Genomic DNA, 22,405 nt, shown 5'->3' on the forward strand with positions numbered 1-22,405 from the left:
AGCAACCACATGGTGGCTCACAACCATCCGTTATGAGATCTGGTGCCCTCTTCTGGTATATCTGCAGATATACATGGAAGCAGAATGATGGATACATAATAAATAAATAAAATCTTTAAAAAAAAAAGTTGTTTTAAATCTGTAATGCCTAACCAGACATGGTGGTAGATCATACCCATAAAGGCCAGGCATTACTCAGGAGGCTGAGGCAGAAGTAAAATGAGTTTGAAGCTAGCCTAAGCTACACAGCAAAACCCTGTCTCAAAACAAAAATCAAACACCAAATAACAGCAAAACTACACTGCTTAAAAGCAAGCTCTCAGTTCTCTTTCCACATGAAAATATTAAGTTCCTTTTGTCTCCATTTTGTTTTCATCAGATGGAAAGTATCTTAGTTTCATAATGCCACATTATGGTATGGCAACAGCATTTTATGTTGCATTCATATACTATAGCAGTATATTATTAACATAACTAATTCTACTCTCTGCAGCTAACAAAAACAAATACAGATGGAAGGAGATCTGAGATGCTACAAAACCAAAAGTAGCAGTACACCAAATTTGAAAAGCAGGGCAAGTTTCTTTTCTTTTTAGAAACTTCTTTTAAAAAGATTTGTTTATTTTATAGATGAATGCTCTATCTGCATATACACATCTATGCCAGAAGAGGACATCAGATCCACCAGAGATAGTTGTGAGCCACCATGTGGTTGTTGGGAATTGACCTTAAGACCTATGGAAGAACAGCTTTCAGTACTCTTAATCACTGAGCCATCTCTCCAGCCCTTAAAACATTTTTTAATGATTTATTTATGTTTATTTTATATGTATTGGTGTTTTCCCTGAATGTATGTCTGTGTGAGGATGTCAGATCCCCTAGAACAGGAGTTACAGACAGTTCTAGTTGTGAGCTGCTGTATGGGTGTTGGGAATTGAACCGGGATCCTCTGGAAGAGTAGCCAGTGCTCTTAACCGCTGAGCCATCTCTCGAGCCCACAGGCTAAGTTTCTAACTGATAGTAATTGCTTACCTCTTTTTGTGTGTCTTTTCTTGTAGAATCATCAAATTCATCCAATTTATTTAAGTCTAGGAAGTAGAAAAAGCTCATTAACTTGATTTTATTTTTCTGCCTTCTGTATTATTTTCATCCAATCCCCGTTTCCAAGTAGCAAATGAGAATAGTAGGAGCAGAGTGGGACTTTAGCAAACTACCACTATGATAGCTAGCCTTCAAGCAGGGGTACAACACAACGGCAGGCATGTGGAAGATACTAAGATGCTATTTCATCATTCTTCTCCAACCTGAAACCCACCGGTGCTATGTGAATTTCCATGTAAATCGTCTCTTTTTTTGTAGCCCTGAAGCCTGATCAAACCTAGGAACTCAAGTACAGTTGGCAAGTGCTCTACCACTGAGCTACAGCCCCAGACCTCTTCTTACTTTTGTATTTATTTTGTGACAAAGTCTCACTAAGTTGCCTAGCTTTGTACTGATCTCACTCTGTTGTAGCTCTAGGTAACAATTCTCCTGCCTCAGCTTCTCAGCTAGCTAGGATTACATGCCTGTATTGCCAGGTTTGGCTCAAACTAAATCTTAACAATAACATCTATCATTAATACTTTATAATAAAAGCCATCCCTCCAACTAGATCAGATCACAGCATTAATGTATTCTAACTCAAAGCTATATAAAGTCACGAGACCACTGATGCTTAAATATAGTAAGCATATATACTCAATTAAAAACAAGCAACAAACAAGAACAGATTATGAAAACAAGCACCATTCAGAAATTCTTGCACAAGTTCAACAGCAGATTTTGTTTCCAGAGGTTCAAGCCATTCAGTTATACCAGTCCTCAAGCCATCAGCCAAAACCTGTAAAAAAATTTAACAGTCAGAAAATATGTTAGCAGAAATTACAGCTTAATTAACATGGATGTATTTAATAGTATCAATTAAGGTAGTTCTTTAAAACCAATTTTTTTTAGACTTATTTATTTTACTGCATGTATTGAGTTTTTTGCCTACATGTATGTCTGTACACCACATGCCTGGTACCTTCAGAGTTCAAGAGAGGTTATTGGATAACCTGGAAATGGAGTTTAGATGGTTATGAGGCACCATATGGGTACTAGGAATCAAACCCAGGTCCTCTGGAAGAGCTACAAGTGCTCTTAACCAATGAGCTACCTCTCCAGCCATATGGTAACAGTTCTTGACTACTGACCACTTGCTAGGCACTGTCATAGGATTTTGTATGTAGTGTTATTTAATCCCAACAAAACTTTCTGAAGTAGGTACTACTACTATCTTCATTTTATGGAGGTTAAGAAAGCTTCGGTCACTAACTGAGCGTTACACAGTTACTAATGAACAGTACAGGATACATATCCAGCAGGCTGATTCTAAGAATGGTATTCTCAACTATAATGCTATGCACACAGGAACAACAGGTGAAGTAAAAATGAAACCACAAATGTGAAACGGAAAACAAGTTTATCAAACACAATATAATTACACACACATGCACATACCAAACTCTAAGCAGAGCCTACAAGCAGGGAAGGAGGAGGGGGAAGATCATGAGAGAAGACTTCAACCACAGTGAACCAATAGCAGGAAACAGAAGGAACAGGGCAAATTTACCAAAACACTGAGAAACTTCACAAGTTTTTTTTTTTTTTTTCTTCATATGAGACATAATATCCATCATTCATTCACTTTGTAACAATAAAATGACAGGATCAAGTAGTTAGTAATTTTGTTATTTCCAAAGAAAAGAAAAATGTTTTTTACCAGAAAAGAGGTAATTTCCCACTTCCAGAGGGTCTAAAAGGTGAAGATAATTTTTTTTTTTAAAGATTTTAGTTATTATGTATACAACATTCTGCTTCCATGTATATCTGCACACCAGAAGAGGGCACCAGATCTCATAAAAGATGGTTGTGAGCCACCATGTGGTTGCTGGGAATTGAACTCAGGACTTCTGGAAGAGCAGTCGGTGCTCTTAACCTTTGAGCCATCTCTCCAGCCCCGAAAATAATTTTTTATGTGTCAAAATAACTTGGTGGAAGTCAGGGATGTTTAACATACTGCTGTGTGTAGAATGGTCCAAATCACAAAGAATGGGGAAGTGTGAAATGCCAACAGTCTCTATTGAGAAACAATGCATGATCTTGAGAGGGTGTCAGATGCAAGTGAAAGAACTGTAATTGAATGTTTTAAAACACAAAAAGGGGTGGGGGCAGTCGAAGGACAAAAAGAAGAGTACAAAAGAGGGCAGATATTCATAAAATAAAAAATTATAACATTTATGAAATACAAGGACTAAATTTGAAAAGTCCATAGGCACTCTCACGCACACACACACAATCCTAACACATCTGTGATTCTGTGTGTGTGTGGGGGGGCTGTCAGAGGAAAGGATGGTTTAAACATAGTTGCCATATATCTGGCGTTGGTGGTGCACACCTTTTATCATAGCACTTGGGAGGCAGAGGCAGGCGGATCTCTGTGAGTTCGAGGCCAGCCTGGTCTCCAGAGCGAGTGCCAGGATAGGCTCCAAAGCTACACAGAGAAACCCTGTCTCCAAAAACAAAAAAATAAAACATAGTTGCCATATAACCTAGCAATTTCACCAGAAATGTTTTAGAAAATATATGTTCCTACAAAAATGTATAAATGTTCACAACAATATTATTCCTAATAGCCAAAAAGTACAAAAAAAATTAAAATGTTTATCAGCCCATGATAGGATGAATAAAATGCAGTGCATCCATACAATGAGAAGCTATTTGACAATCAAAAGTAACAAAACCTTATAAGTAGATTAATGGTTACTAAAGGCTGGCAAGGTTGTAAAAAGAGTGCTAAACTGCACTATGAATATAAGGTTTCATTTAGGAGACGAAAATGTTGTAAAACTAATTGTGGGGGCTGGAGAGATGGTTCAGCAGTTAAGAGCATTAGCTGCTCTTCCATAGGACCCAGGTTCAATTCCCAGTACCCACATGGCAGCACACAACTGTTTGTAGCTCCAGTTTCAGGGGAACCAACACCCTGACACAGACATACATGCAGATGAGACACCAATGCACATAAAAATAAATCTTAGAAAAACAAATAAAGCTGGGCAGTAGTGGCACACACCTTTAATCCCAGCACTCCAGAGGCAGAGGCAAGAGGATCTCTGTGAGTTGGAGGCCACCCTGGTCTACAGAGTGAGTTCCATAACAGGCTCCAAAGCTACAGAGAAACCCAGCCCCAAAATAAATAAATAAACAAGATAGATAGATAGATAGACAGACAGACAGACAGACAGACATAAAACAAAATCTAATTGTGGCGCTGGCGTGTACAATTCTGCCACTCAAGTAGAAAGGTGGAGAGTGTACATAGCTATTATCTAAGTCGAGCTCCCTTTCATTTTGAGGACAACTGCCACAGAAGTAACTGTCCAAGTTGTAAAGAGTATAATGAAATGTAAAATTTAAAACAGATTTTAAAGAAAATCAAAGCTGAATTGTGAAACATTATCATGACAATGTGTAATTCAAAAGAAACTCCAGAATGATACTCACAAGGAGAAATTTCAGTTCCCTTTGGAGATGACTCAAACAACTTCTGGGCTCTCCTGATTGCACTCTGATATGCTACAAAGTATCAAAGACTATCAGTTTTCATTCACAATACCATTCTCCTCTTTCCATGAGTACTTGTGACTTGCATTTCAATTGCAAGTTTTATAAAACATCAGTAAATTAAATTAGGTCCACATCATGCTCAGAACATCTTACCCTGTGAACTTACTAATCTAGCCATCCTGATACACAACCTGAATCAGGCCACTGCCCTCCTCTGTACCTTGAAGATGGAACAACTGCCTCCCTCAGGGAAATTTCCAAGAGCACACGGGTGAAAATTTAAATAAATAGCTCAAAACTCGTTGATACTTATTGATACAATAAGTAACTGTCTGAGACTCCCAGCTAAACCAACACACTAGTCTAGCTAGAAGCTACAGCTTTACAAACTTAAATGCTTAAAAACAATCAAGTAAATTCCCACTACAGGAGAAGAAAAGCACAAATATAATTACCCACAATCCCATCCTCCAAGAGAACCACTGCTAATATGATGTAGGCTTCTGGGTACACTTTTTTTTTTTTTTTAAACAAAACATATTTGACATCCACAGTTGTACAAGCTATTCTGTATACCTCTTTTTAACTTTTGTTTAATAAGCATTTCCTGTTCTTTTAAAGTAACTATCCCCATACCACAAAGTCTAGGGATTGGATCTAGACTTTACCACTGAGTCATATCCCTAGCCCTAGACTTTTAAAACATAACCTTTTCTTCCCCCTGCAAGACATAGTTTTTTTTTGTTGTTTTGTTTTTTTGGTGTAGCCTTGGCTGTCCTAGAATAAGCTGTGTATACTAGGCTGTCCTCAAACTCACAGAGATCCACTTGCCTCACCTGTAAAAGAACCAAACCTGGTGCTGCAGGTCTATAATCCCAGCTACTCTGGATGCTAAATCAAGAAGTCACAAATTATAGGCCAGTCTGGATTAAGGAGCAAGTTCAAGGCCAACTGTAGGGAGTAACCCTGGTCAGTGGTACCGAATGACCCTAGTCATAGGTACTGCTGACCAGGGTTACTCCCTACAGCCAACCTTAAGGAAACTTAGTAAGAGCCTGCGTCTCATTACATATGATTGCCTGCCCTGGAACTCCCAGAAAACATACTTGATACTGGTATTAAAGGAATGTGCTACCTGGCCTGCCTCTTTTTTTTTTTTTTTTTTAAGCAAAAAAAAGAGGCTTGGTGTGGGCATGGGGGGTGTTGTCCTGGAGATATGGTTCAGTAGTCAGGAGCACATACTGCTCAGGCAGAGATCCTAAGTTAGATTTCCAACACCAATGTTGGGAAGCTCATAATCACCTCTAACTCCAGAACTAGGGGAATCCAACACCTCTGGCTTCTGCAGGCACCTGCATTCACATGAACATACTCATAATTAAAAAATCATTGAAATAAATCTTTAAAAGGGGGTTAGCTGGGGACATAGGTCAGTGGGAGGATGTTTGCCTATTACGTTATACGCAAGACTTAGAATCATTCTCCAATACCAAAAATAAACTTAATATAGTTCTTTTCTTTTTTTTTTTTTTATTGTTTCTGTTTGAGGCAGGGTCTCACTATGTAGCTTGGCTGTCTTGGAACTCACTATGTAGACCAGGCTGGCCTTGAACTTACAGAGATCATCCTGCCTCTGCCTCCTGAGTGCTGGGATTAAAAGAGTGTGCCACTGTGCCCAGGAACAGAAAAAAGTCAACACCCCCCTGAGTTCCCACACAAGAGACCTTAATCATCTCTTGAAAGTAAAATTCCATAGTATCAGGGTTATGGGCAACTGATAGCACACCTTAATAGGCAAAACCGCCATTGGTTGTTTGCTTAGAGAGACCCTGGGAGCCAGTGGTACAGCCTAGCAACCAGTGAATGTCATATAACAATAGCAAAAAAAAAAAAAAAAAAAAAAAAAAAAAAAAAAAAAAAACACAAGTAAACCAGTCAGGAGCCTGAGCAACCTAAAGAGAAGACAGAGTCCATTTCTACCAGAGCTGCAGTTGAAGTCAAGGGAGGGGTTTGAAGAATCTCATCCACAGGACTCCAGGAAAGATCCAAAGTGACTGTAGTTTGTGATGGGGTAACAATATCATCCAAGTCAGTGGACTTAAAGAGCTCATACTGGGCAAATCCTCTGGCTGTTACCTAAAGACAGGTCATAGGGAGATCATTAGCAACAACTTCATACGACCAAACCATTATAAAAATCACCTTCATTTCTGCCCCAAAAGAAAACAAACAAACCATACATGACATTGTCTTCCTAAATGAAAATATAAGACAATTCTTTTAAACAACAAATATTGTACTTATATAGTATGTGGGTACTACATCTAAGGAGTCTGCCAACCTTGAACCTTAAGCACACAGATTTTAGTACTTGAGCATGATTCTAGAACCAACCCCAAAGATACCTAAGAATAACTGTGCCCTGGCTGTTAGAAATACAAATACTCTGACAGTACAGAGAAAATCTAGTCATAGTGCCAATGAGAAGAAAGCTGTTATGTAGGAAGGCAGATCAATCAAGCTTTGTATTAAGTAAGCTAACAAGACAAAAACTCACAGCAGACAAGTGATGTCTTTTCTTGTGTGAATTTTTTAGATTTTCCAGATCTTCAGAGTAATTTTTATCAGCTACAGGACATAAAATGAAAAAAAAAAAAGAGTAAAGATTAAATTCCAAATTATACTGTTAAAACTAGAAAGTTGGGGGCTGGAGTGATGGCAGAGCAGTTAAGAGCATTGGCTGCTCTTCCAGAGGTCCTGAGTTCAACTCCCACCAACCACACACCCATCTATAGTAGAATCTGTTGCGCTCCTTGGCCTGTACCCATACATGCAGACAGAACATTGTATACATAATAAATTATATCTATTTCTTTCTTTTGGAGATAGCAGCTCACAGTATAGTTCTGGTTGGTATTATAGTCAGTGATCACCTGGCCCTCAGTTTCCCAAATATATAAAAGCAAAACAAAAAACTAGAAAGATATGCCAGACAGTGATAAGTGATAGCACAGGTCTTTAATCCCAGCACTCAGGAGGTAGAGGCAGGCAGAACTCTTTGAATTTAAGTCCAGCCTGGTCTACATAGTGAGTTCCAAGATAGCCAGGGCTATACAGTGAGATCTCATCTCAAAAAAACCAAAACCAAACCAAAGTGTTAAATAGAGAAAGAAAGGGGAGTTGGGTGGGCAGGGGGATGGGGAAGAGGGTCTGGCAGGGGTTGGGGGAAGGGAAACTGTGATCAGAACATATTACATGAAAAAAATTATTTCCAATTAACAAAAGGACATAATTAGCTGGGCATACTGACAAGTGCCTTTAATCCTAGCACTCAAGAGACAGAGACTCAGCTGTTAAGAGCACTGGCTGCTCTTCTAGAGGACCCAGGTTCAATTTCCAGTGCCCACATGGGACCTCACAACTATCTGTAACTCCAGATCCCTGTGTGAAGGGATCTGACACCTTCACACAGGCATATATGCAGGCCAGACATGAATGCACATGAAATAAAAATAAATTATTAAAAAGAGAGAGAAAGAGAGAGAAAGAAAGAGGTAGGTGGGTCTCTGTGAGTTCCAAATCACTCTGGTCTATGTACTAAGTTCAGGCCTACTAGGGCTACACAGTAATACCTTGTTTCAAGTCAAGCATGGAGACTCAAATCTAAAATCTTAGCTACTCTGAAGGCTGAGGCAGAAGGATATTGAATTTGAGCTCAGACTGGGCTATAAGACACTGTGCAATAAACAAACAACAAATGTGCACACTCACAAATATATATGGAAAATAAATAGTTAGGCACACTGGCATGGGCTTGTAGTCCCAACTGCTTGGGAGGCTGAAATGAAGTCTTACTTGAGCCCAGGAGTTCAAGACTAGCCTGCAAAGAACTCACATCTTAAAAAAAGGTCTGGATTCAGGTAGAGTCACAGAAGCTAAAGCAAAAATTAGTAAGTTCAAGGCCAACCTTGCCTCAACCCACCCCTTCCAAAAAGGTAAAAATAGGATTTCATTCTAGTTATAGTCTGGTTTTTAATCTTTAAATTAAAAAAAAAGTACACAATAATTTAAACCCAAACAAAGCATACATAATCTGTCCAGACTTTCAGGAGTTTCTGCAATACCTCCTCCCTGATACTAAGTACACATCAAAAGTTCAATGCTCCACATCACACTTCCCTCCTATATGGAAGTCTAGGGGTACCACAAAATAATTATGCAAATAAATATACCAAGACTGAACACTCACCTTTACAAGTGACCACATATAAGACAACTCCTGTAATGATGTCATTTGCTGTGATGAGCTCAGCTCCTAGCCAACAGGTACCTTCAGGATCTGAACTGTCACATCTCACCCAAAGAGGAGGAAGGGCAGTAACTGGCTGCTTAATCTTCAAGTGGGTCATATTAGGATTGTGAGCCATGGTATAAAGCCCAATTAATTGCCTTGAAAATAATGGATAGAACCAATTCTAAAATACCAATCACAGATTATCTTTGAAGCTGAAAGAGTAGCTCAGTGGGAGAGCATATGCTTGGCATATATGAAACCCTGAGTTCAATTTCCAGCACCACCCACACCCTATTTTTTTTTTTTTTAATTTAAAAAAAGATAATGTGGGTCTGGAGAGATGGCTCAGAGGTTAAGAGCACCGGCTGCTCTTCCAGAGGTTCTGAGTTCAATTCCCAGCAATCACATTGTGGCTCACAACCATCCATTATGAGATCTGGTGCCCTCTTCTGTGTGCTGATATACATGGAAGCAGAATGTTGTATACATAATAAATAAATAAAATCTTAAAAAAAAAGAAATACTTTCACATACTTTTATTTTATTTTATTTATTTATTATGTATACAGTTTTCTGCCTGCATGCCAGCAAAGGGCACCAGATCTCATTCAAGGTGGTTGTGAGCCACCATGTGGTTGCCGGGAACTGAACTCAGGACCTCTGGAAGAACAGTCAGTGCTCTTAACCGCTGAGCCATCTCTCCGGCCCAGTAAGACTTTTTTTTGTTGTTGTTTGAGACAGGGTTTCTCTGTGTAGCTTTGGAGTCTATCCTGGCACTCGCTCTGGAGACAGGCTGGCCTCGAACTCACAGAGATCCACCTGCCTCTGCCTCCTGAGTGCTGGGATTAAAAGTGTGCGCCAGCAACACCCAGCTACATTTTTTTCCCCCCTTTTGAGTCAGGGTCTCAGGTAGCCAAGCTCCTGAAAACTTAGTTAGTAGTCAAAGATGACTTTGACCTTCTGATCCTCCTCCTTCTGTCTCCCAAGTGCTAAGATTAGAGGTATCTGTCGCCATGTATCGTTTTATGCATTGCTATGACTCAAATCCAGGGCTTCGTGTGTGCTATTCAAGCAGTCTACACACCGAGCTACAATCTTATCCTCAGCAAAGATTCAATTCAAATCCTCGACTCTATCCCTAACTGTAAACTTATAAAAAAACAAAACAAATAAATGAAAGACTTACCTTGCTCTCCCAACTGGCAAGGCCAGTGGCCTAACATTTTCACCAGTAGAGAAATCAGAAATAGCAGTTTCTTCAGACTGTGGTTCTTCAACATGACTTGTTTCTTCCTTCTCCAAAAGCTTTAAAAATGTTATAAATAATTTAATCAGATGCAAGTGTCAAATCTCTTCTGTGCTAAGAACTACACAGGAGCATTTAAGAGCACTGGCACTGGAGTTATAGACAGTTGTAAGCTGCCATGTGGATACTGCAAATCAAACCCAGTTCCTTAGAAAGAGAAGCCAGTGCCCCTAGCCACTGAGCCATCTCTCTAACTTCCAAAGATAATGATTTTAGTTGCTGCTTGTAAAGGAAGTATCTGAAGACATTAGAAAAATGCCCTAACATGCTAAGCTAAAGGTAAAATACCACAGGAAACTCATGAGAGATGCCCAGATATTTAGATATTTTCATTTCCCAATTGGAACAAACTGTTAATGGGATATAAGCTTTGAGTACACAGCCCTCAATTTTACCTTTTATTTATTTATTTGGACACAAGGTCCACATGTTGGGATCACAGGTATACAGAACCACACTCAACCACAGGCCCCAGTTTGTTTGTTGAGACAGGGTCTCTCTCTGTAGCCCTGGCTGTCCTGGAACTCACTCTTTAGACCAGGCTGGCCTTCAACTTACAGAGATCCACCTGCTTCTGCCTCCAGAGGGCTGGGACTAAAGATGTACACCACAACCAATTAGCTTTAGGCCTCCCTTTTTAAAAAAACATTTATTATTTGTATTTTATATCCATTGGTGTTTTGCCCACATGTATGTCTATGTGAGGGTGTCAGATTCTCTGAAACAGGAATCCAGACAGCTGTGAGCTGCCATGTGGGCAATGAGAATTGAACCTGGGTCCTCTGGAAGAACAGCTAGTGCTCTTAAAGGCTGAGCCATCTTTCCAGTCCCTAGCTCTCACATGGGGCGGATTTCAAGAAAGATTTTCTCTGTGCAATAGTCCTAGTTGTCCCAGAACTCACTTTGTAGTCCATGTTGGCCTTGAACTCACAGAGATCTGTCTGCCTCTGCCTCCCAAGTGCTGGGATTAAAGGTGTGCGTCCACCACTGCCCAACTAGCTCTCACTTCTTATATTTACTCTTTTTTGGGCGTCAGCTCTCACCAGTGTTACAGAGATCTAGTATCTATGTCTGTATGGTAGTTACATAACTTGGTTTTGACAACAATGATAGTTAAGAGTAACATTTCCTGAGCCTTAGTGCATCTTAGGCACCGTTTTAATTTTCCCTTTATTATCCATAAAAATCATGAGATAGACACTATTAGTATCCTTGTTTTATAGATGAAAAAGCTGAAATTAACAAAAAATTAAGTCACTTGCCCAGAACCACATTTAGCTACTAAATGGGAGTGTGGGGTTGAGGATCAACATTTGAACCTAGGTGTGCTCACACAAAAAAAAAACAATACAGGAATAGTTATAGTAGTTCTTAGTTCTCTCTCTTAATTTTACACGCATGCATGTTTTGCCAGCATGTATGTCTGTGCATCAAGTGTGTTCAATACCCATGAATTCCAGAAGAGGGCGACAGGTACACTGGAACTAGAGTTACCTAGGCCCTCTATAAAAACAGCCAGTGCTCTTAACAACTGAGCTATCTTTCTGGCCCTTTTATAGTAGTAGTATACATAAGAGCCAAAGACCAAGACCAACCCAAATGCACTTCAAGGATCAAATTGTGGTATTTCCACACTATGGAATATACATAGCAGTAATTTACAAAAGGGACTATTCATTAATGTGTCCAATGGGCTTGAATGATGTATAATTTTATTTGTTCTTTATTGTTTTGGTTTTGTTTCTGAGATTGGGGGTGGGGGTCTTATTATGTAACATTGGCTGTCCTGGAATTCATTATGTAGACTGGGCTGGCTTTGAACTCTCAAGAGATCCACCTGCCTCTGCTTCACAGAGTGCTGGGATTAAAGGTTTCTGCAACCATGCCTGGCTTTGTTCTTTTTCTTAATGAATCTATTATAAAAGTATGGATATGTATATATCTGTGGTTGGCATTATATTTCCAGTAGATAGTACCATGCTTACTCCAGAAATTACTAGCCACTTTCATTAATGCTGATAGGAAAACATGTAGTGTGAGAATATTCCCAAAGAAACAAATTTAGCTACCAAGAACTAACCATGAAGCCCAATACTTACCACCTTTTCCACAAGAAACACTTCGTCGTTTTCATTTAGAATAGTTTTCAGAAGATTTGGTTGGCCTTTGCTGATCAGCTGCACTTGCACATCAGCCTATTAAAAATAAGACTGCAGTGTTTTTATATGTAATTTAAGTATTACACACCAACTGCATGCAAATTACTTAAAAAAGGAACATGTTTAAAAAGGTTCCCCTTATTTTGCCAGATTGTTTCTTGTGTCCAGACAACCTAGCTTATGGATTGGGGAAATATATCAGTTTGAAAATTGTTGCTTAAGCATGGGGGCCTCAGCTCAATTCCCAGCACCTATGTAAAGATGAGCACAAGGACATGTATGGAGTAGCATCTTGCCTTGCCAGTGAATTCGTGTTAGTGGCCACACCCCTTTGGGCATGGTTCCAGGTGCGGAGGTGACTGCTTGAAGGTAGAGAAGGGCAACACACTCTCGCTTGGGTCTTGGAAAGTATCAGAAGGGCAGGAAAACCATGGTGGTCCTTAATCTGTGTAGGTTGTTCCCCAATAAAACACTCATTTATCATTTATCTTGGGTCTAGTGAACTCATTATTACCCCACCTTCACATATATCTGTAATTCCAGTGCTCAGAAGGCAGAGACAGGAGAAACTCAGGTTTGCTGGCCAGTCAGTACAGCCAAGAAAGGAGTTCTAGACTGAGTAGGAGACCCTGTCACAAAATAACTAAGGTGGACAGCAACTGAGGAAGACACCCAACACTGACCTCTGGCCTTGATACGTACCCATAGGCACATGTGCATGCACCGATACAAGAAAATCTAGCTTACACCCACCACCTGTCCACACTTCATCAAAGTCCAACTGAAGATGTTCTGCTTTGTAAAGAAAGCCCTCTTTGCTATACAGTGGGAACCTGCTTCAAACACACAGAAAGAAAGAGAAGGAGAGGAAGGAAGGAAGAAAGGAAAGAAGGAAGGCAGACAGAGACAGAGAAAAAAAGCACCAAAGCTAGGAAACTATATATTTTATTTATTGACATTCAGGAATTGGCAAAACTATGGAGACAGAAAACAAATTAGCAGCTGCAGGTACTAGAAACATAAAAATGCTTATAAGGGACATGAGCACAGGAAATAGTCTACATTTTCATAATGGGGGTAGCTGCACTTCTGAAGCTATTTGTCAAAATTCATAGAACTATGTCCTAAACGGGTAAAATTTAGCATACGTAAATTAAGTTTTTAAAAAAACCTATGATTTTAGGATAATTATATTAAAACCAAATAAACTGCACATACCTCATAGATAAACGGTTCTTTACTGACTCCTTTCTTTTCTTCATTAAACTCCCTGAAATACAGAACAGTGTGTGGGAAACAGAGCTTCAGGATCATTCTTGTTATTTAAACTCGGGAATTAGCTGCTACTTTACTTATGCATGCATCAGCGAGAAAAGCTCAGTCCTTATAGCAGCTCTAAGGATAGCTGCAGAAGGGGAAACAATTAGGTTAAGAAAAGATAAAGGAGGGTCAATCATGTTGGGGCACACCTTTAATCCCAGCAGAGGCAAGCAGATCTAGGCCAGCCAGGGACATATAGTGAGACTCTTGTCTCAGAACAATTTTTTTTTTTTGGGGGGGTTTATGGATAAGTAAGATAGCTCAAGGGTTAAAGCACTATTGCTCCTTCAGAGGACCTGGGTTCAGATACCAGAACCTATGGGATGGCCCACAACCTTATCTGTAACTCAAGTCCAGGGGATCTGACACCCTTTTCTGACCTCTGCAGGCACCAGGCACAAACCAGTATACATACATACATGTAGATAAAGCATACACATAAAATAAATAAATCTAAAATATTTTTGGATTATGTGTGTACGTAAGGGGAGTGGGTAATGCATGTGTGAGAGCAGGTGCCCGAGAGAGCATTGCCCTGGAGCTAGAATTACAGTAGGTGACTGCTGTGTTCTCTGGAAACCAAACTCTGGTCTTGTGGAAGAGTAGTAAGTGCTCTTAGCCCCTCAGCCATCCCTCCAGATTCAGTAAAATTAATAATAATAATAATAATAATAATAATAATAATAATAATAATAATGAAAACAAGTCAGGTGTTGGTGGCATCTTTAATCCCAGCACTCTGTGAATTCAAGGCCAGCCTGGTCTATAGAGCAAGTTCCAGGACAGGCTCCAAAGCAATACAGAGAAAACCTGTCTCGTAAAACCAAAAACCAAAATGAAACAAAAAACCTAAAAATGTAAAAATCTACTAGGGATGGTGTTATACACCTGTAACTCTGGCACTTAAGATGCGGAAGCAGGCACTCAGAATGCAGAGGCAGGCGGATCTCTGTGAGTTCGAGGCCAGCCTGGTCTCCAGAGCCAGTGCCAGGATGGGCTCCAAAGCTACACAGAGAAACCCTGTCTCGAAAACAAACAAACAAACAAAAAGATGCTGAAGCAGGAAGATAAGTTCTAGGGCAACTTGAGAGCCTATTTAAAAAACAAACCCAAAAAGGCAAAACCCTCTAAAATAGATGGCTTGTTGCCTGACAGCACTGGCTGCTCTTCCAGAGATCCTGAGTTCAATTCCTAGCATCCACATGGTGGCTCACAACCATTTGTAACAGGATCTGATGCCCTATTTTGTCCCATGAAGGCATACATGTAAATAGAGCACTCGTATGCATAAATAAATCTTTGAAAATAAAATAAAGATTTGCTATTTTAATTATCTGTGTGTCTGTGCATGTACAGAGGCCAGAAGAGAACACTGGACCCTCCCATCACAGCTGCAGCTGTGAGTCACCGTAAGTGGTGCTCTTAACTAACTGCTCGGCCCCATTTCACAAGATATTTAAGAGTTACATAATTTATAAACCATTAGCAGACAAGAATGAAATACCAAAATGCACTCCCAGTCTGGTCTACAGGGAAAAGAATCTTAACTGGAAAACCTCAATAGTTATCTCAGGATGCAGTTTGCCTCTTTTGATTTGAGACTTGGCCTAACTGATTTAGGAACACGAAAACAGGCCTGATAAATTAATTTGTTATATTGTACAAGACTTTTTTCTTTTTCTTTTTCCAGGCAGGGATTCTCTATGTAACAGTTCTGTCCTGGAACTCACTCGGTAGACCAGGATGGCCTCAAACTCTGCTGTCTGCCTCCCGAGATCTGGGATTAAAAAGGCATTTGCCAGCACACCCCACTGTTTATTTCCTATTAGATATGTGTATATGTGTGTGTATGTGTGCTTCCTTAAGTCAGAGGACCACTTGTAGGATATTTTTTCCTCCCACTACGTGGGTCCCATGCCATGCCTAAGGTTTGGTGGCAAGTGCTGAACCATCTTTTTGGCCCAAGATTGTGAATTTCTCTTAAAGATGGTTGTACCTTCCATATAATTCAAGGATTTTGCTTGGTCATTGAGCATCTGCTTCTCAAACATTCTGGTTAGATACTGGGAATAGCAAACAAAACCAGTTGTGACAGGAATCCAAAGAGTAAACTGTCAGGGGGCATGGACAACTCTGGAAGGAAAATAACTGTGAATGACTTGTAGTTTTTCGGAGAGATGATAATGGCCCCAAGTAGTAGAACAGTGCAGATGGGCAAGAATAAAGAGACTGGGATTACTGGTAAACACTTGTGTAGCATCACAAGGCCCCCGACCCCCAACCTCCAATCCTCAGCAAAGAAATAAAACAGAAGGGGTGGGGAGTCTGGGAAAGGTGAAAAGAAGGAAGCTGGAGTCTTTTTTGTTTGTTTGTTTTGTTTTTTTTCGAGGCAGTTTCTCTGGAACTAGCTCTTGTTGGAATTCAGAGATCTGCCTGCCTCTGCCTCCGGAATGCTGGGATTTAAAGGCTTGCCCCACTACCGCCTTGTTGGAAGCTGGAGTCTTAGATTTAGAACTCTTAACTTGAGAGAATTCTGGAGTTAAATACCACATTGGGAAGAAAACACTCAGAAAATGATTGGTAAGCATAATAGATCTGAGTAAATTATCAGTGGGGTTGATGAACATGGGCAACACCAACCATATAGGCTAGTAACATAAACTCAGGTGTAAGACTGCTTGCCTAACGTGTGTGAAGCCCTGGATTCTGTTCCTAAAACCTCCAAAACTGGGTGTAACGCTACATGCCAATGACATTTTAAAGCCAGCCACGGTCAAATGTAGCTCACACGGTAATAACTGGAGAGATCCGGCTAGACTTTTCTTTTTCAGGAGTCAGTCAAAGCTCAAGGCAGGAGAAGGATGACATTTAGTTCTCCAATTCCCGGAGCCTCTAAGTAGAAGTGGGTGCATCATCAAGGGGAGTAAAGGGACCTTGGCCCTGTTGCTCTAGTACTGAGGTTTTCTCGGGAGGCTAGCAGGCCTAGGCGTCAGCAGAGCCAAACCAGACCCGCCCTCGGCTATCCCAGACCCCAGTAAAGCCGGCAGGGCTCGAAGCCATCAGCTGTGGCAAGACTCAGGCAGAGACACAAAGGCCGGGAGGGACAAGACGCCGTTCCATCCCTCGGCCACAACTCACTGCAGAAGACGAGCATAAAACTCCTCAGCCGCGCGGTTCATACGCGCCCACATCCCGCCTGGGCCTCCTATTCCAGAGCAGCTAAAACTGAACTGCGCGCCCCGACGCTGACATCAGAGGACAGGACTCCGCCCCGCCGGAACTACTTCACAACATTAAGTTCGTTTTTATCCAACGCTAACACACATCGTTCTAATTTATTAGTGCATCCAGTGGCATTTACAATCCTAGTAGACACCCAATTCTGTCGTGTAGGAGAAAAAAAGTTAAAATAGAGGTTGTGATGGGGGAGGGGGAGGAGGAAGCAAGAAACCTCATCTCGCGAGAGTTGGTTCGAGTTGCGAATTATTCCGCGAAAAAGAGTCCCTGTGTTCTAAACAGTCTTTCCAGCTTAGAAAAAAATAGATACCTATTTTAACACACGCAAAGTAATAATGTGACTCCTTCGAATTTTTACAGCCTAATAAAGAGATATCTTGGTTCTCCGAGTTGGTTTGGGGGAGGGGCAGGATGTGCGTCAAGTGGAAGGATATGTGTGGCGGGTAGGTGCTAGGTCTTTCCTTTTCCTGTGGGACCCGCCGGGTTGAGAGGAGCGTGGCCCTCTCCTCGCCTCTCCTTTCCCCGACATGGTGAGTGGAGGTCTTCTCTGCTGGGCTTTCATTTCATTTCTGGGGCGTATGGGGGAGAATGAAGGGATCCGAACATGGGGTCGGCAGGCAAAGAGGACCTGGGAAGGGAACCTGGATCTTTTAGGTCAGGGAGCTCGGTTGTGGGCGCTGCGGCAGCCATCTTAGAGCCAACGTGGGAGACAGCGCGGGGTGGACGAGAGCGGGGCCTTCGGGATCCTTGCTCTCCGTAGTTGTAGAGGAAAAGGGCATCTGGAAATCGGGCCCTTGGATGCTGGTGACATGCCTGGCGGCAACTCGGCGTGGGCCTTGGGGCGTCATGTGCTTGCCGTCCAGTGAATGGATCTGCACCTCTTAAGGAAATTAGTATTAATGCTCTTAGAAAGACTGCTTCTTTGAAAGCTTTTATTTCCTCAAGTGAGTATTACTAAATCCTGATACGGTTCTGATGGCGTTTTGTGTAGCGAATGTACTGGTTCGCCCTTGTTTCTCAATACCTGCCTCTCTGGTCCCTAGTTCCTCACAAGGAGCATAATATCGCAAGTAGTCTTATATCCGCCTTGCAACTCTTCAAAATGTGTATTTCAAAACCTACATTCCGGATATAGCAGACGATGCTTGCTTTGTGTCTGAGTTAGCTTTTTCTTCCCTCCAAGGCTTGTGCCCGTCCCCTCATATCGGTGTACTCGGAAAAGGGGGAGTCATCTGGCAAAAATGTCACTTTGCCAGCTGTATTCAAAGCTCCAATTCGACCGGATATTGTGAACTTTGTTCACACCAACTTGAGGAAAAACAACAGACAGCCGTATGCCGTTAGTGAATTGGCAGGTATGGATTTCCATTTATCGTGGGTAGGGCTCCTTTGCAGTGGGTGATGAAATGCCATTGGTCCGTGTTTCTGAAACATGTGATTTTACGTGGCTATTCTGATACTGCCTTTGCATGCATAAAACAAGTCATGGGTTGTTGTGCCTTAGTACCTAATACTTTTTCTTGATTTTAGGTCATCAGACCAGTGCTGAGTCCTGGGGTACTGGCAGAGCTGTGGCTCGAATTCCAAGAGTCCGAGGTGGAGGAACCCACCGTTCTGGCCAGGGTGCCTTTGGAAATGTATCCTGTTTCTGTACTAGCATTCGTAGCAATTAACCAACTGGACTTGGACTTGATTCTTTTAATGTTTAATAATGTTTTGAATCTTGTCTAAAACTAATAGTGTCCCCAATAAACAGAACCTCTAGACTGCAATCTGGAGATGTTTAGTTTAGTGTGGGGGGGTGTTACTTGCTGTGATGTCGTAATTTGCGTCTTACTGTTCATGGCGACAGTTGCCTGCTGTCAGTATGCTGGTTCAGAAGGTTGACGAAAGTTGTTACTGAGCAAGTCATAATCTCACTAATTCTCCAGAACTAAAAGCCGGTATAATTCTTGACAAAGAAAACAGATGTGCCGGGGAGGCCGCATGTTTGCACCAACCAAAACCTGGCGTCGTTGGCACCGCAGAGTAAACACAACCCAAAAGCGATATGCCATCTGTTCTGCCCTGGCTGCCTCAGCCTTGCCAGCTTTGGTGATGTCTAAAGGTCTGTGATGCTTTGCTTTGATTCAGGACATTTAATTTTTACCTTTAACTGACACCTTTGTTAAGGAGATTAGCTTGAGTGAATTCTATTCCTCTTGGTGTCTACTAAAAGCAGTTCTGCTTGTTTCAGTCTAGTAAGCCCTTGATTGTAGTTCCCATCAAATTCCTGCTGTGTTTTTAACTGTCAGAATGATGAAACTCCACTTAATTGGTCCGTGTTTTTGAAAGACATGATATTAGTGGAAATTCTGATTTGACGGTGCACACAGTTTTGTTTTGGGTATGTATGTAAAGAGTTGAGACCTTGCTAAGTATCCACGGTTTGGATAGGTCACCGAATCGAGGAAGTCCCTGAACTCCCTTTGGTCGTGGAAGATAAGGTGGAAGGGTACAAGAAGACCAAGGAGGCTGTTCAGCTGCTGAAGAAGCTTAAAGCATGGAATGACATCAAAAAGGTAGGTTCAACATCACATTTACTATTCAAAATGCTGTCAGATTTAGATTAAGAGAGTTAGTGGGTCAGCTTTTAGTTTTGGTTGGAGATGGATTATAGGAATCTCTGAAAGATCCATAGATGAGAGCAGTTGTATTAACCCGTTCTCTGTAGGTAACATATCTCTAGTACAGCGTAGATTTAATTTGTGTTATTTAGAAAACAAAAAAATACAATATTTATATAACCACTACTGTATCGCATTTGTCATTTGTGTGTAAGAGGAGAACTTGCAGGACTTACTTTCTTACAGGACATGCTTGATACAGTGCAGTTTTGCTTGCAATGATGTTGTAATTTGCGTCCTACTCTGTTTTCAGTGACAGTTGCCTGCTGTCAGTAAGCTGATTCAGAAGGTTGACGAAAATTGTTACTGAGCAAGTCATAACCCTTTAGTAACTGAGATATGAAATGTGAAATAATAAAAAAGAATTGTGAGTCCCGGGGACCAAACATCAGGTTTGGCTGAGAATGCCTCTATCTGCTTGACAAGGCTTCTCCAGCATGGGTTTTTGTTCATTTTTAAGCTGGAGAGCTGATGGAAAGGTTATACCTTGATCAGAATACTAAGGCTGCTCCCTCTATAGGTCTATGCCTCTCAGAGAATGAGAGCGGGCAAAGGCAAAATGAGAAACCGAAGACGGATCCAGCGCAGGGGACCCTGCATCATCTATAATGAGGATAATGGTATCATCAAGGCCTTCAGGAACATCCCTGGTAAGTCTTACAATGTTAAAGAGTTTTGAGGCAGGGATTCTCTGTAGCTTTGGGGCCTGTCCTGGAACTAGCTCTGTCGACCAGCCTGGCCTCCAATTCAGAGCACCACCTGTGTGGGGCAAGTGCTGTGAAGTGCGTCACCACCACTTGACAATGTTAAAGGCTTTAACTGCCTGTTTGGTACACACTCGCTCAGCTTCGGTAATGATGAAATTCCACTTCATGGTCCGTGCTTCTGAAATAAACATGATTTTGTGCAAGTTCTGATTCCTAGATGAGTGAGTTCCACCATGAAGGCTTGAACTTCACAATTCATTAGACTTGAGTGCCTTGTGTAGCTCAATGAGCCATAAAGTTGTATTCCCCTGTCGATTGAATCCAGACTGATTCTTCCTTGCCTTTGAAGGTATTACTCTGCTCAATGTGAGCAAACTGAACATTTTGAAACTTGCTCCTGGTGGACATGTGGGACGTTTCTGCATCTGGACCGAGGGTGCCTTCCGAAAGTTAGATGAGTTGTATGGGACTTGGCGTAAGGCTGCTTCCCTGAAAAGTAATTACAAGTGAGTGAGTTTCCTATATTTATTATGCATGGATGCCTAGAGTGTATATTTATATTCACACTTGATTTAGGTTTATATTCCTAAATTACGCATTGGATTTTTACATTTCCTATTTTGAGGGTGTAAAAACTCTTATGTACTTGGAGAGTTAACACAGTTGAAATGCAGTTCTAATGATTTACCTTCAGTTAGAAGATTAAATTTTGGACTTACTGACTTTTTTTCCAAGCCTTCCCATGCACAAGATGATGAACACAGACCTAAGCAGGATCCTAAAAAGCCCAGAGATCCAAAGAGCCCTCCGAGCACCACGGTAAGGTTTTGATACTTAAAGCTCTTGCTATAGCCCGATACTTTGACTTTTAAAGGTTTATGTGTTGATTGATCCGTGTGCTACCTCTTTATAGCAAGAAGATTCATCGTAGAGTCTTGAAAAAGAACCCACTGAAAAACCTGAGAATAATGTTGAAGCTCAACCCGTATGCAAAGACTATGAGGAGGAATACCATTCTTCGCAGGCCAGAAATGTAAGCCATAATTTGCTGTGTCAAGCATTGTTGGTCTTTTGACCCACACCCGGGTTCTCACTCCTTAGCTGACTGTCCTGGGCATCACTATGTAGACCAGGCAGCTGTTAAACTGACAGATTCTTCCTCTCTCTCAAGTACTGGTATATAAAGTTGAGCATTTAATTCTTAATTTCCTACTTGTCTATGTTGCAGCACAAACTGCGGGTGAAGAAACTAGAAGCAGCAGCAGCAGCGCTAGCAGCAAAATCAGAGAAAGGCGCAGCAGATCAGAAGTCAGTAGAGAGTAAGAAAGAAAAGAAGCCTGTGGATGTCAAGAAGCTGAAGAAGCCTGCAGGGAAAAAGGCTGCAACTACCAAGAAACCAGCAGCTGGGAAGAAACCAGCAGAGAAGAAACCTACCACAGAGGAAAAAAAGCCTGCTGCTTAGAATTATTAAAGTCTGTTTCATTCCATAGAGCAAAGAGAGACAGCCTATTTGAATAAACCTGATCAAAGATACAGAGAAACAATCTGTGTGAATCTTAATTGTGAATGTTTCCAAGATCTCCCTTCCCCCTTTGTAGAATGAATGGTGGCAAGACACTTAGAAATAATGGGGTTCTGGGTATCCAAGCTTAGGTCATCAGGGTTGCAGAAAGAACAACATTTTTCTGACTAGCTTTTAGAACTGGTCCCATAAAGAGGCCACAGTAACCATCAGAGGACATGTAGGCCCTCTATAGGTGTGGTATCCTTGGGAGTGAAGTACTTAAACTACTTGTGTTAACCAGCAGTGATGTTTCCTCATCTAAACATGTCTATCTGGTCATCTGACAATTGACCTGATTTCTTGTTGCCTTCGTGGTATTTGGTCAAAACCATTAGCAGGCATAGTGAGCCCTGAAAACACAAGTCTCCATTATGATGGGACAGACTTAGTAGACTTCCTATGGGAGGCCTTACCCCTCTCCGTGCACAGTATGGGAGGGTGAACTGGGATTGGAATGTAAGAAATAAAATAGAGGAAAAATAGGTCTTGATTGTAACATAGGCTT

At 41.2% G+C, this 22,405-nt stretch overlaps 2 protein-coding genes and 5 non-coding genes across 9 annotated transcripts in view; 6 read left to right on the top strand and 1 right to left on the bottom strand.

Moving 5' to 3' along the window:
- Positions 1-17,134, bottom strand: part of Zwilch (zwilch kinetochore protein) — a 33,633-nt gene extending 16,499 nt beyond the window's left edge. The window contains exons 1-10 of one of the 3 annotated variants that reach the window (XM_027414771.2): positions 16,865-17,134; positions 13,625-13,676; positions 12,347-12,442; positions 10,128-10,246; positions 8,897-9,096; positions 7,205-7,275; positions 6,628-6,783; positions 4,585-4,656; positions 1,786-1,879; positions 1,033-1,088 (exon numbers count right to left, since the gene is read on the bottom strand). In XM_027414771.2, coding sequence (XP_027270572.1) covers positions 1,033-1,088; positions 1,786-1,879; positions 4,585-4,656; positions 6,628-6,783; positions 7,205-7,275; positions 8,897-9,096; positions 10,128-10,246; positions 12,347-12,442; positions 13,625-13,676; positions 16,865-16,917 — 969 coding nt within the window. In that variant the 5' untranslated portion in view covers positions 16,918-17,134. The remainder of the gene's footprint in view (positions 1-1,032; positions 1,089-1,785; positions 1,880-4,584; positions 4,657-6,627; positions 6,784-7,204; positions 7,276-8,896; positions 9,097-10,127; positions 10,247-12,346; positions 12,443-13,624; positions 13,677-16,864) is intronic. The other 2 variants (XM_027414773.2, XM_027414772.2) reach the window with 2 other exon arrangements.
- A 210-nt stretch (positions 17,135-17,344) lies between these two features.
- Positions 17,345-21,880, top strand: Rpl4 (ribosomal protein L4). Its single transcript, XM_027414774.2, is given in 11 exon segments — positions 17,345-17,493; positions 18,147-18,318; positions 18,494-18,600; positions 18,932-19,070; positions 19,400-19,524; positions 20,150-20,279; positions 20,686-20,842; positions 21,072-21,155; positions 21,250-21,353; positions 21,356-21,369; positions 21,565-21,880. Coding segments are annotated over 11 exon segments (1,269 nt in total). The 5' UTR covers positions 17,345-17,490; the 3' UTR covers positions 21,799-21,880.
- LOC113835564 lies at positions 18,357-18,424 on the top strand. Its single transcript, XR_003485210.1, has one exon. It is a non-coding gene; the product is annotated as a small nucleolar RNA SNORD18 (small nucleolar RNA).
- Positions 18,773-18,869, top strand: LOC113835566. Its single transcript, XR_003485212.1, has one exon. It is a non-coding gene; the product is annotated as a small nucleolar RNA SNORD16 (small nucleolar RNA).
- Positions 19,254-19,325, top strand: LOC113835562. Its single transcript, XR_003485208.1, has one exon. It is a non-coding gene; the product is annotated as a small nucleolar RNA SNORD18 (small nucleolar RNA).
- LOC113835565 lies at positions 19,844-19,942 on the top strand. Its single transcript, XR_003485211.1, has one exon. It is a non-coding gene; the product is annotated as a small nucleolar RNA SNORD16 (small nucleolar RNA).
- Positions 20,479-20,550, top strand: LOC113835563. The gene has a single exon (XR_003485209.1). It is a non-coding gene; the product is annotated as a small nucleolar RNA SNORD18 (small nucleolar RNA).
- Positions 21,881-22,405: the final 525 nt, after the last annotated feature.

The sequence above is a fragment of the Cricetulus griseus genome, chromosome 4, assembly GCF_003668045.3.
Source record: "Cricetulus griseus strain 17A/GY chromosome 4, alternate assembly CriGri-PICRH-1.0, whole genome shotgun sequence".
Classification (NCBI taxonomy): Eukaryota; Metazoa; Chordata; class Mammalia; order Rodentia; family Cricetidae; genus Cricetulus; species Cricetulus griseus.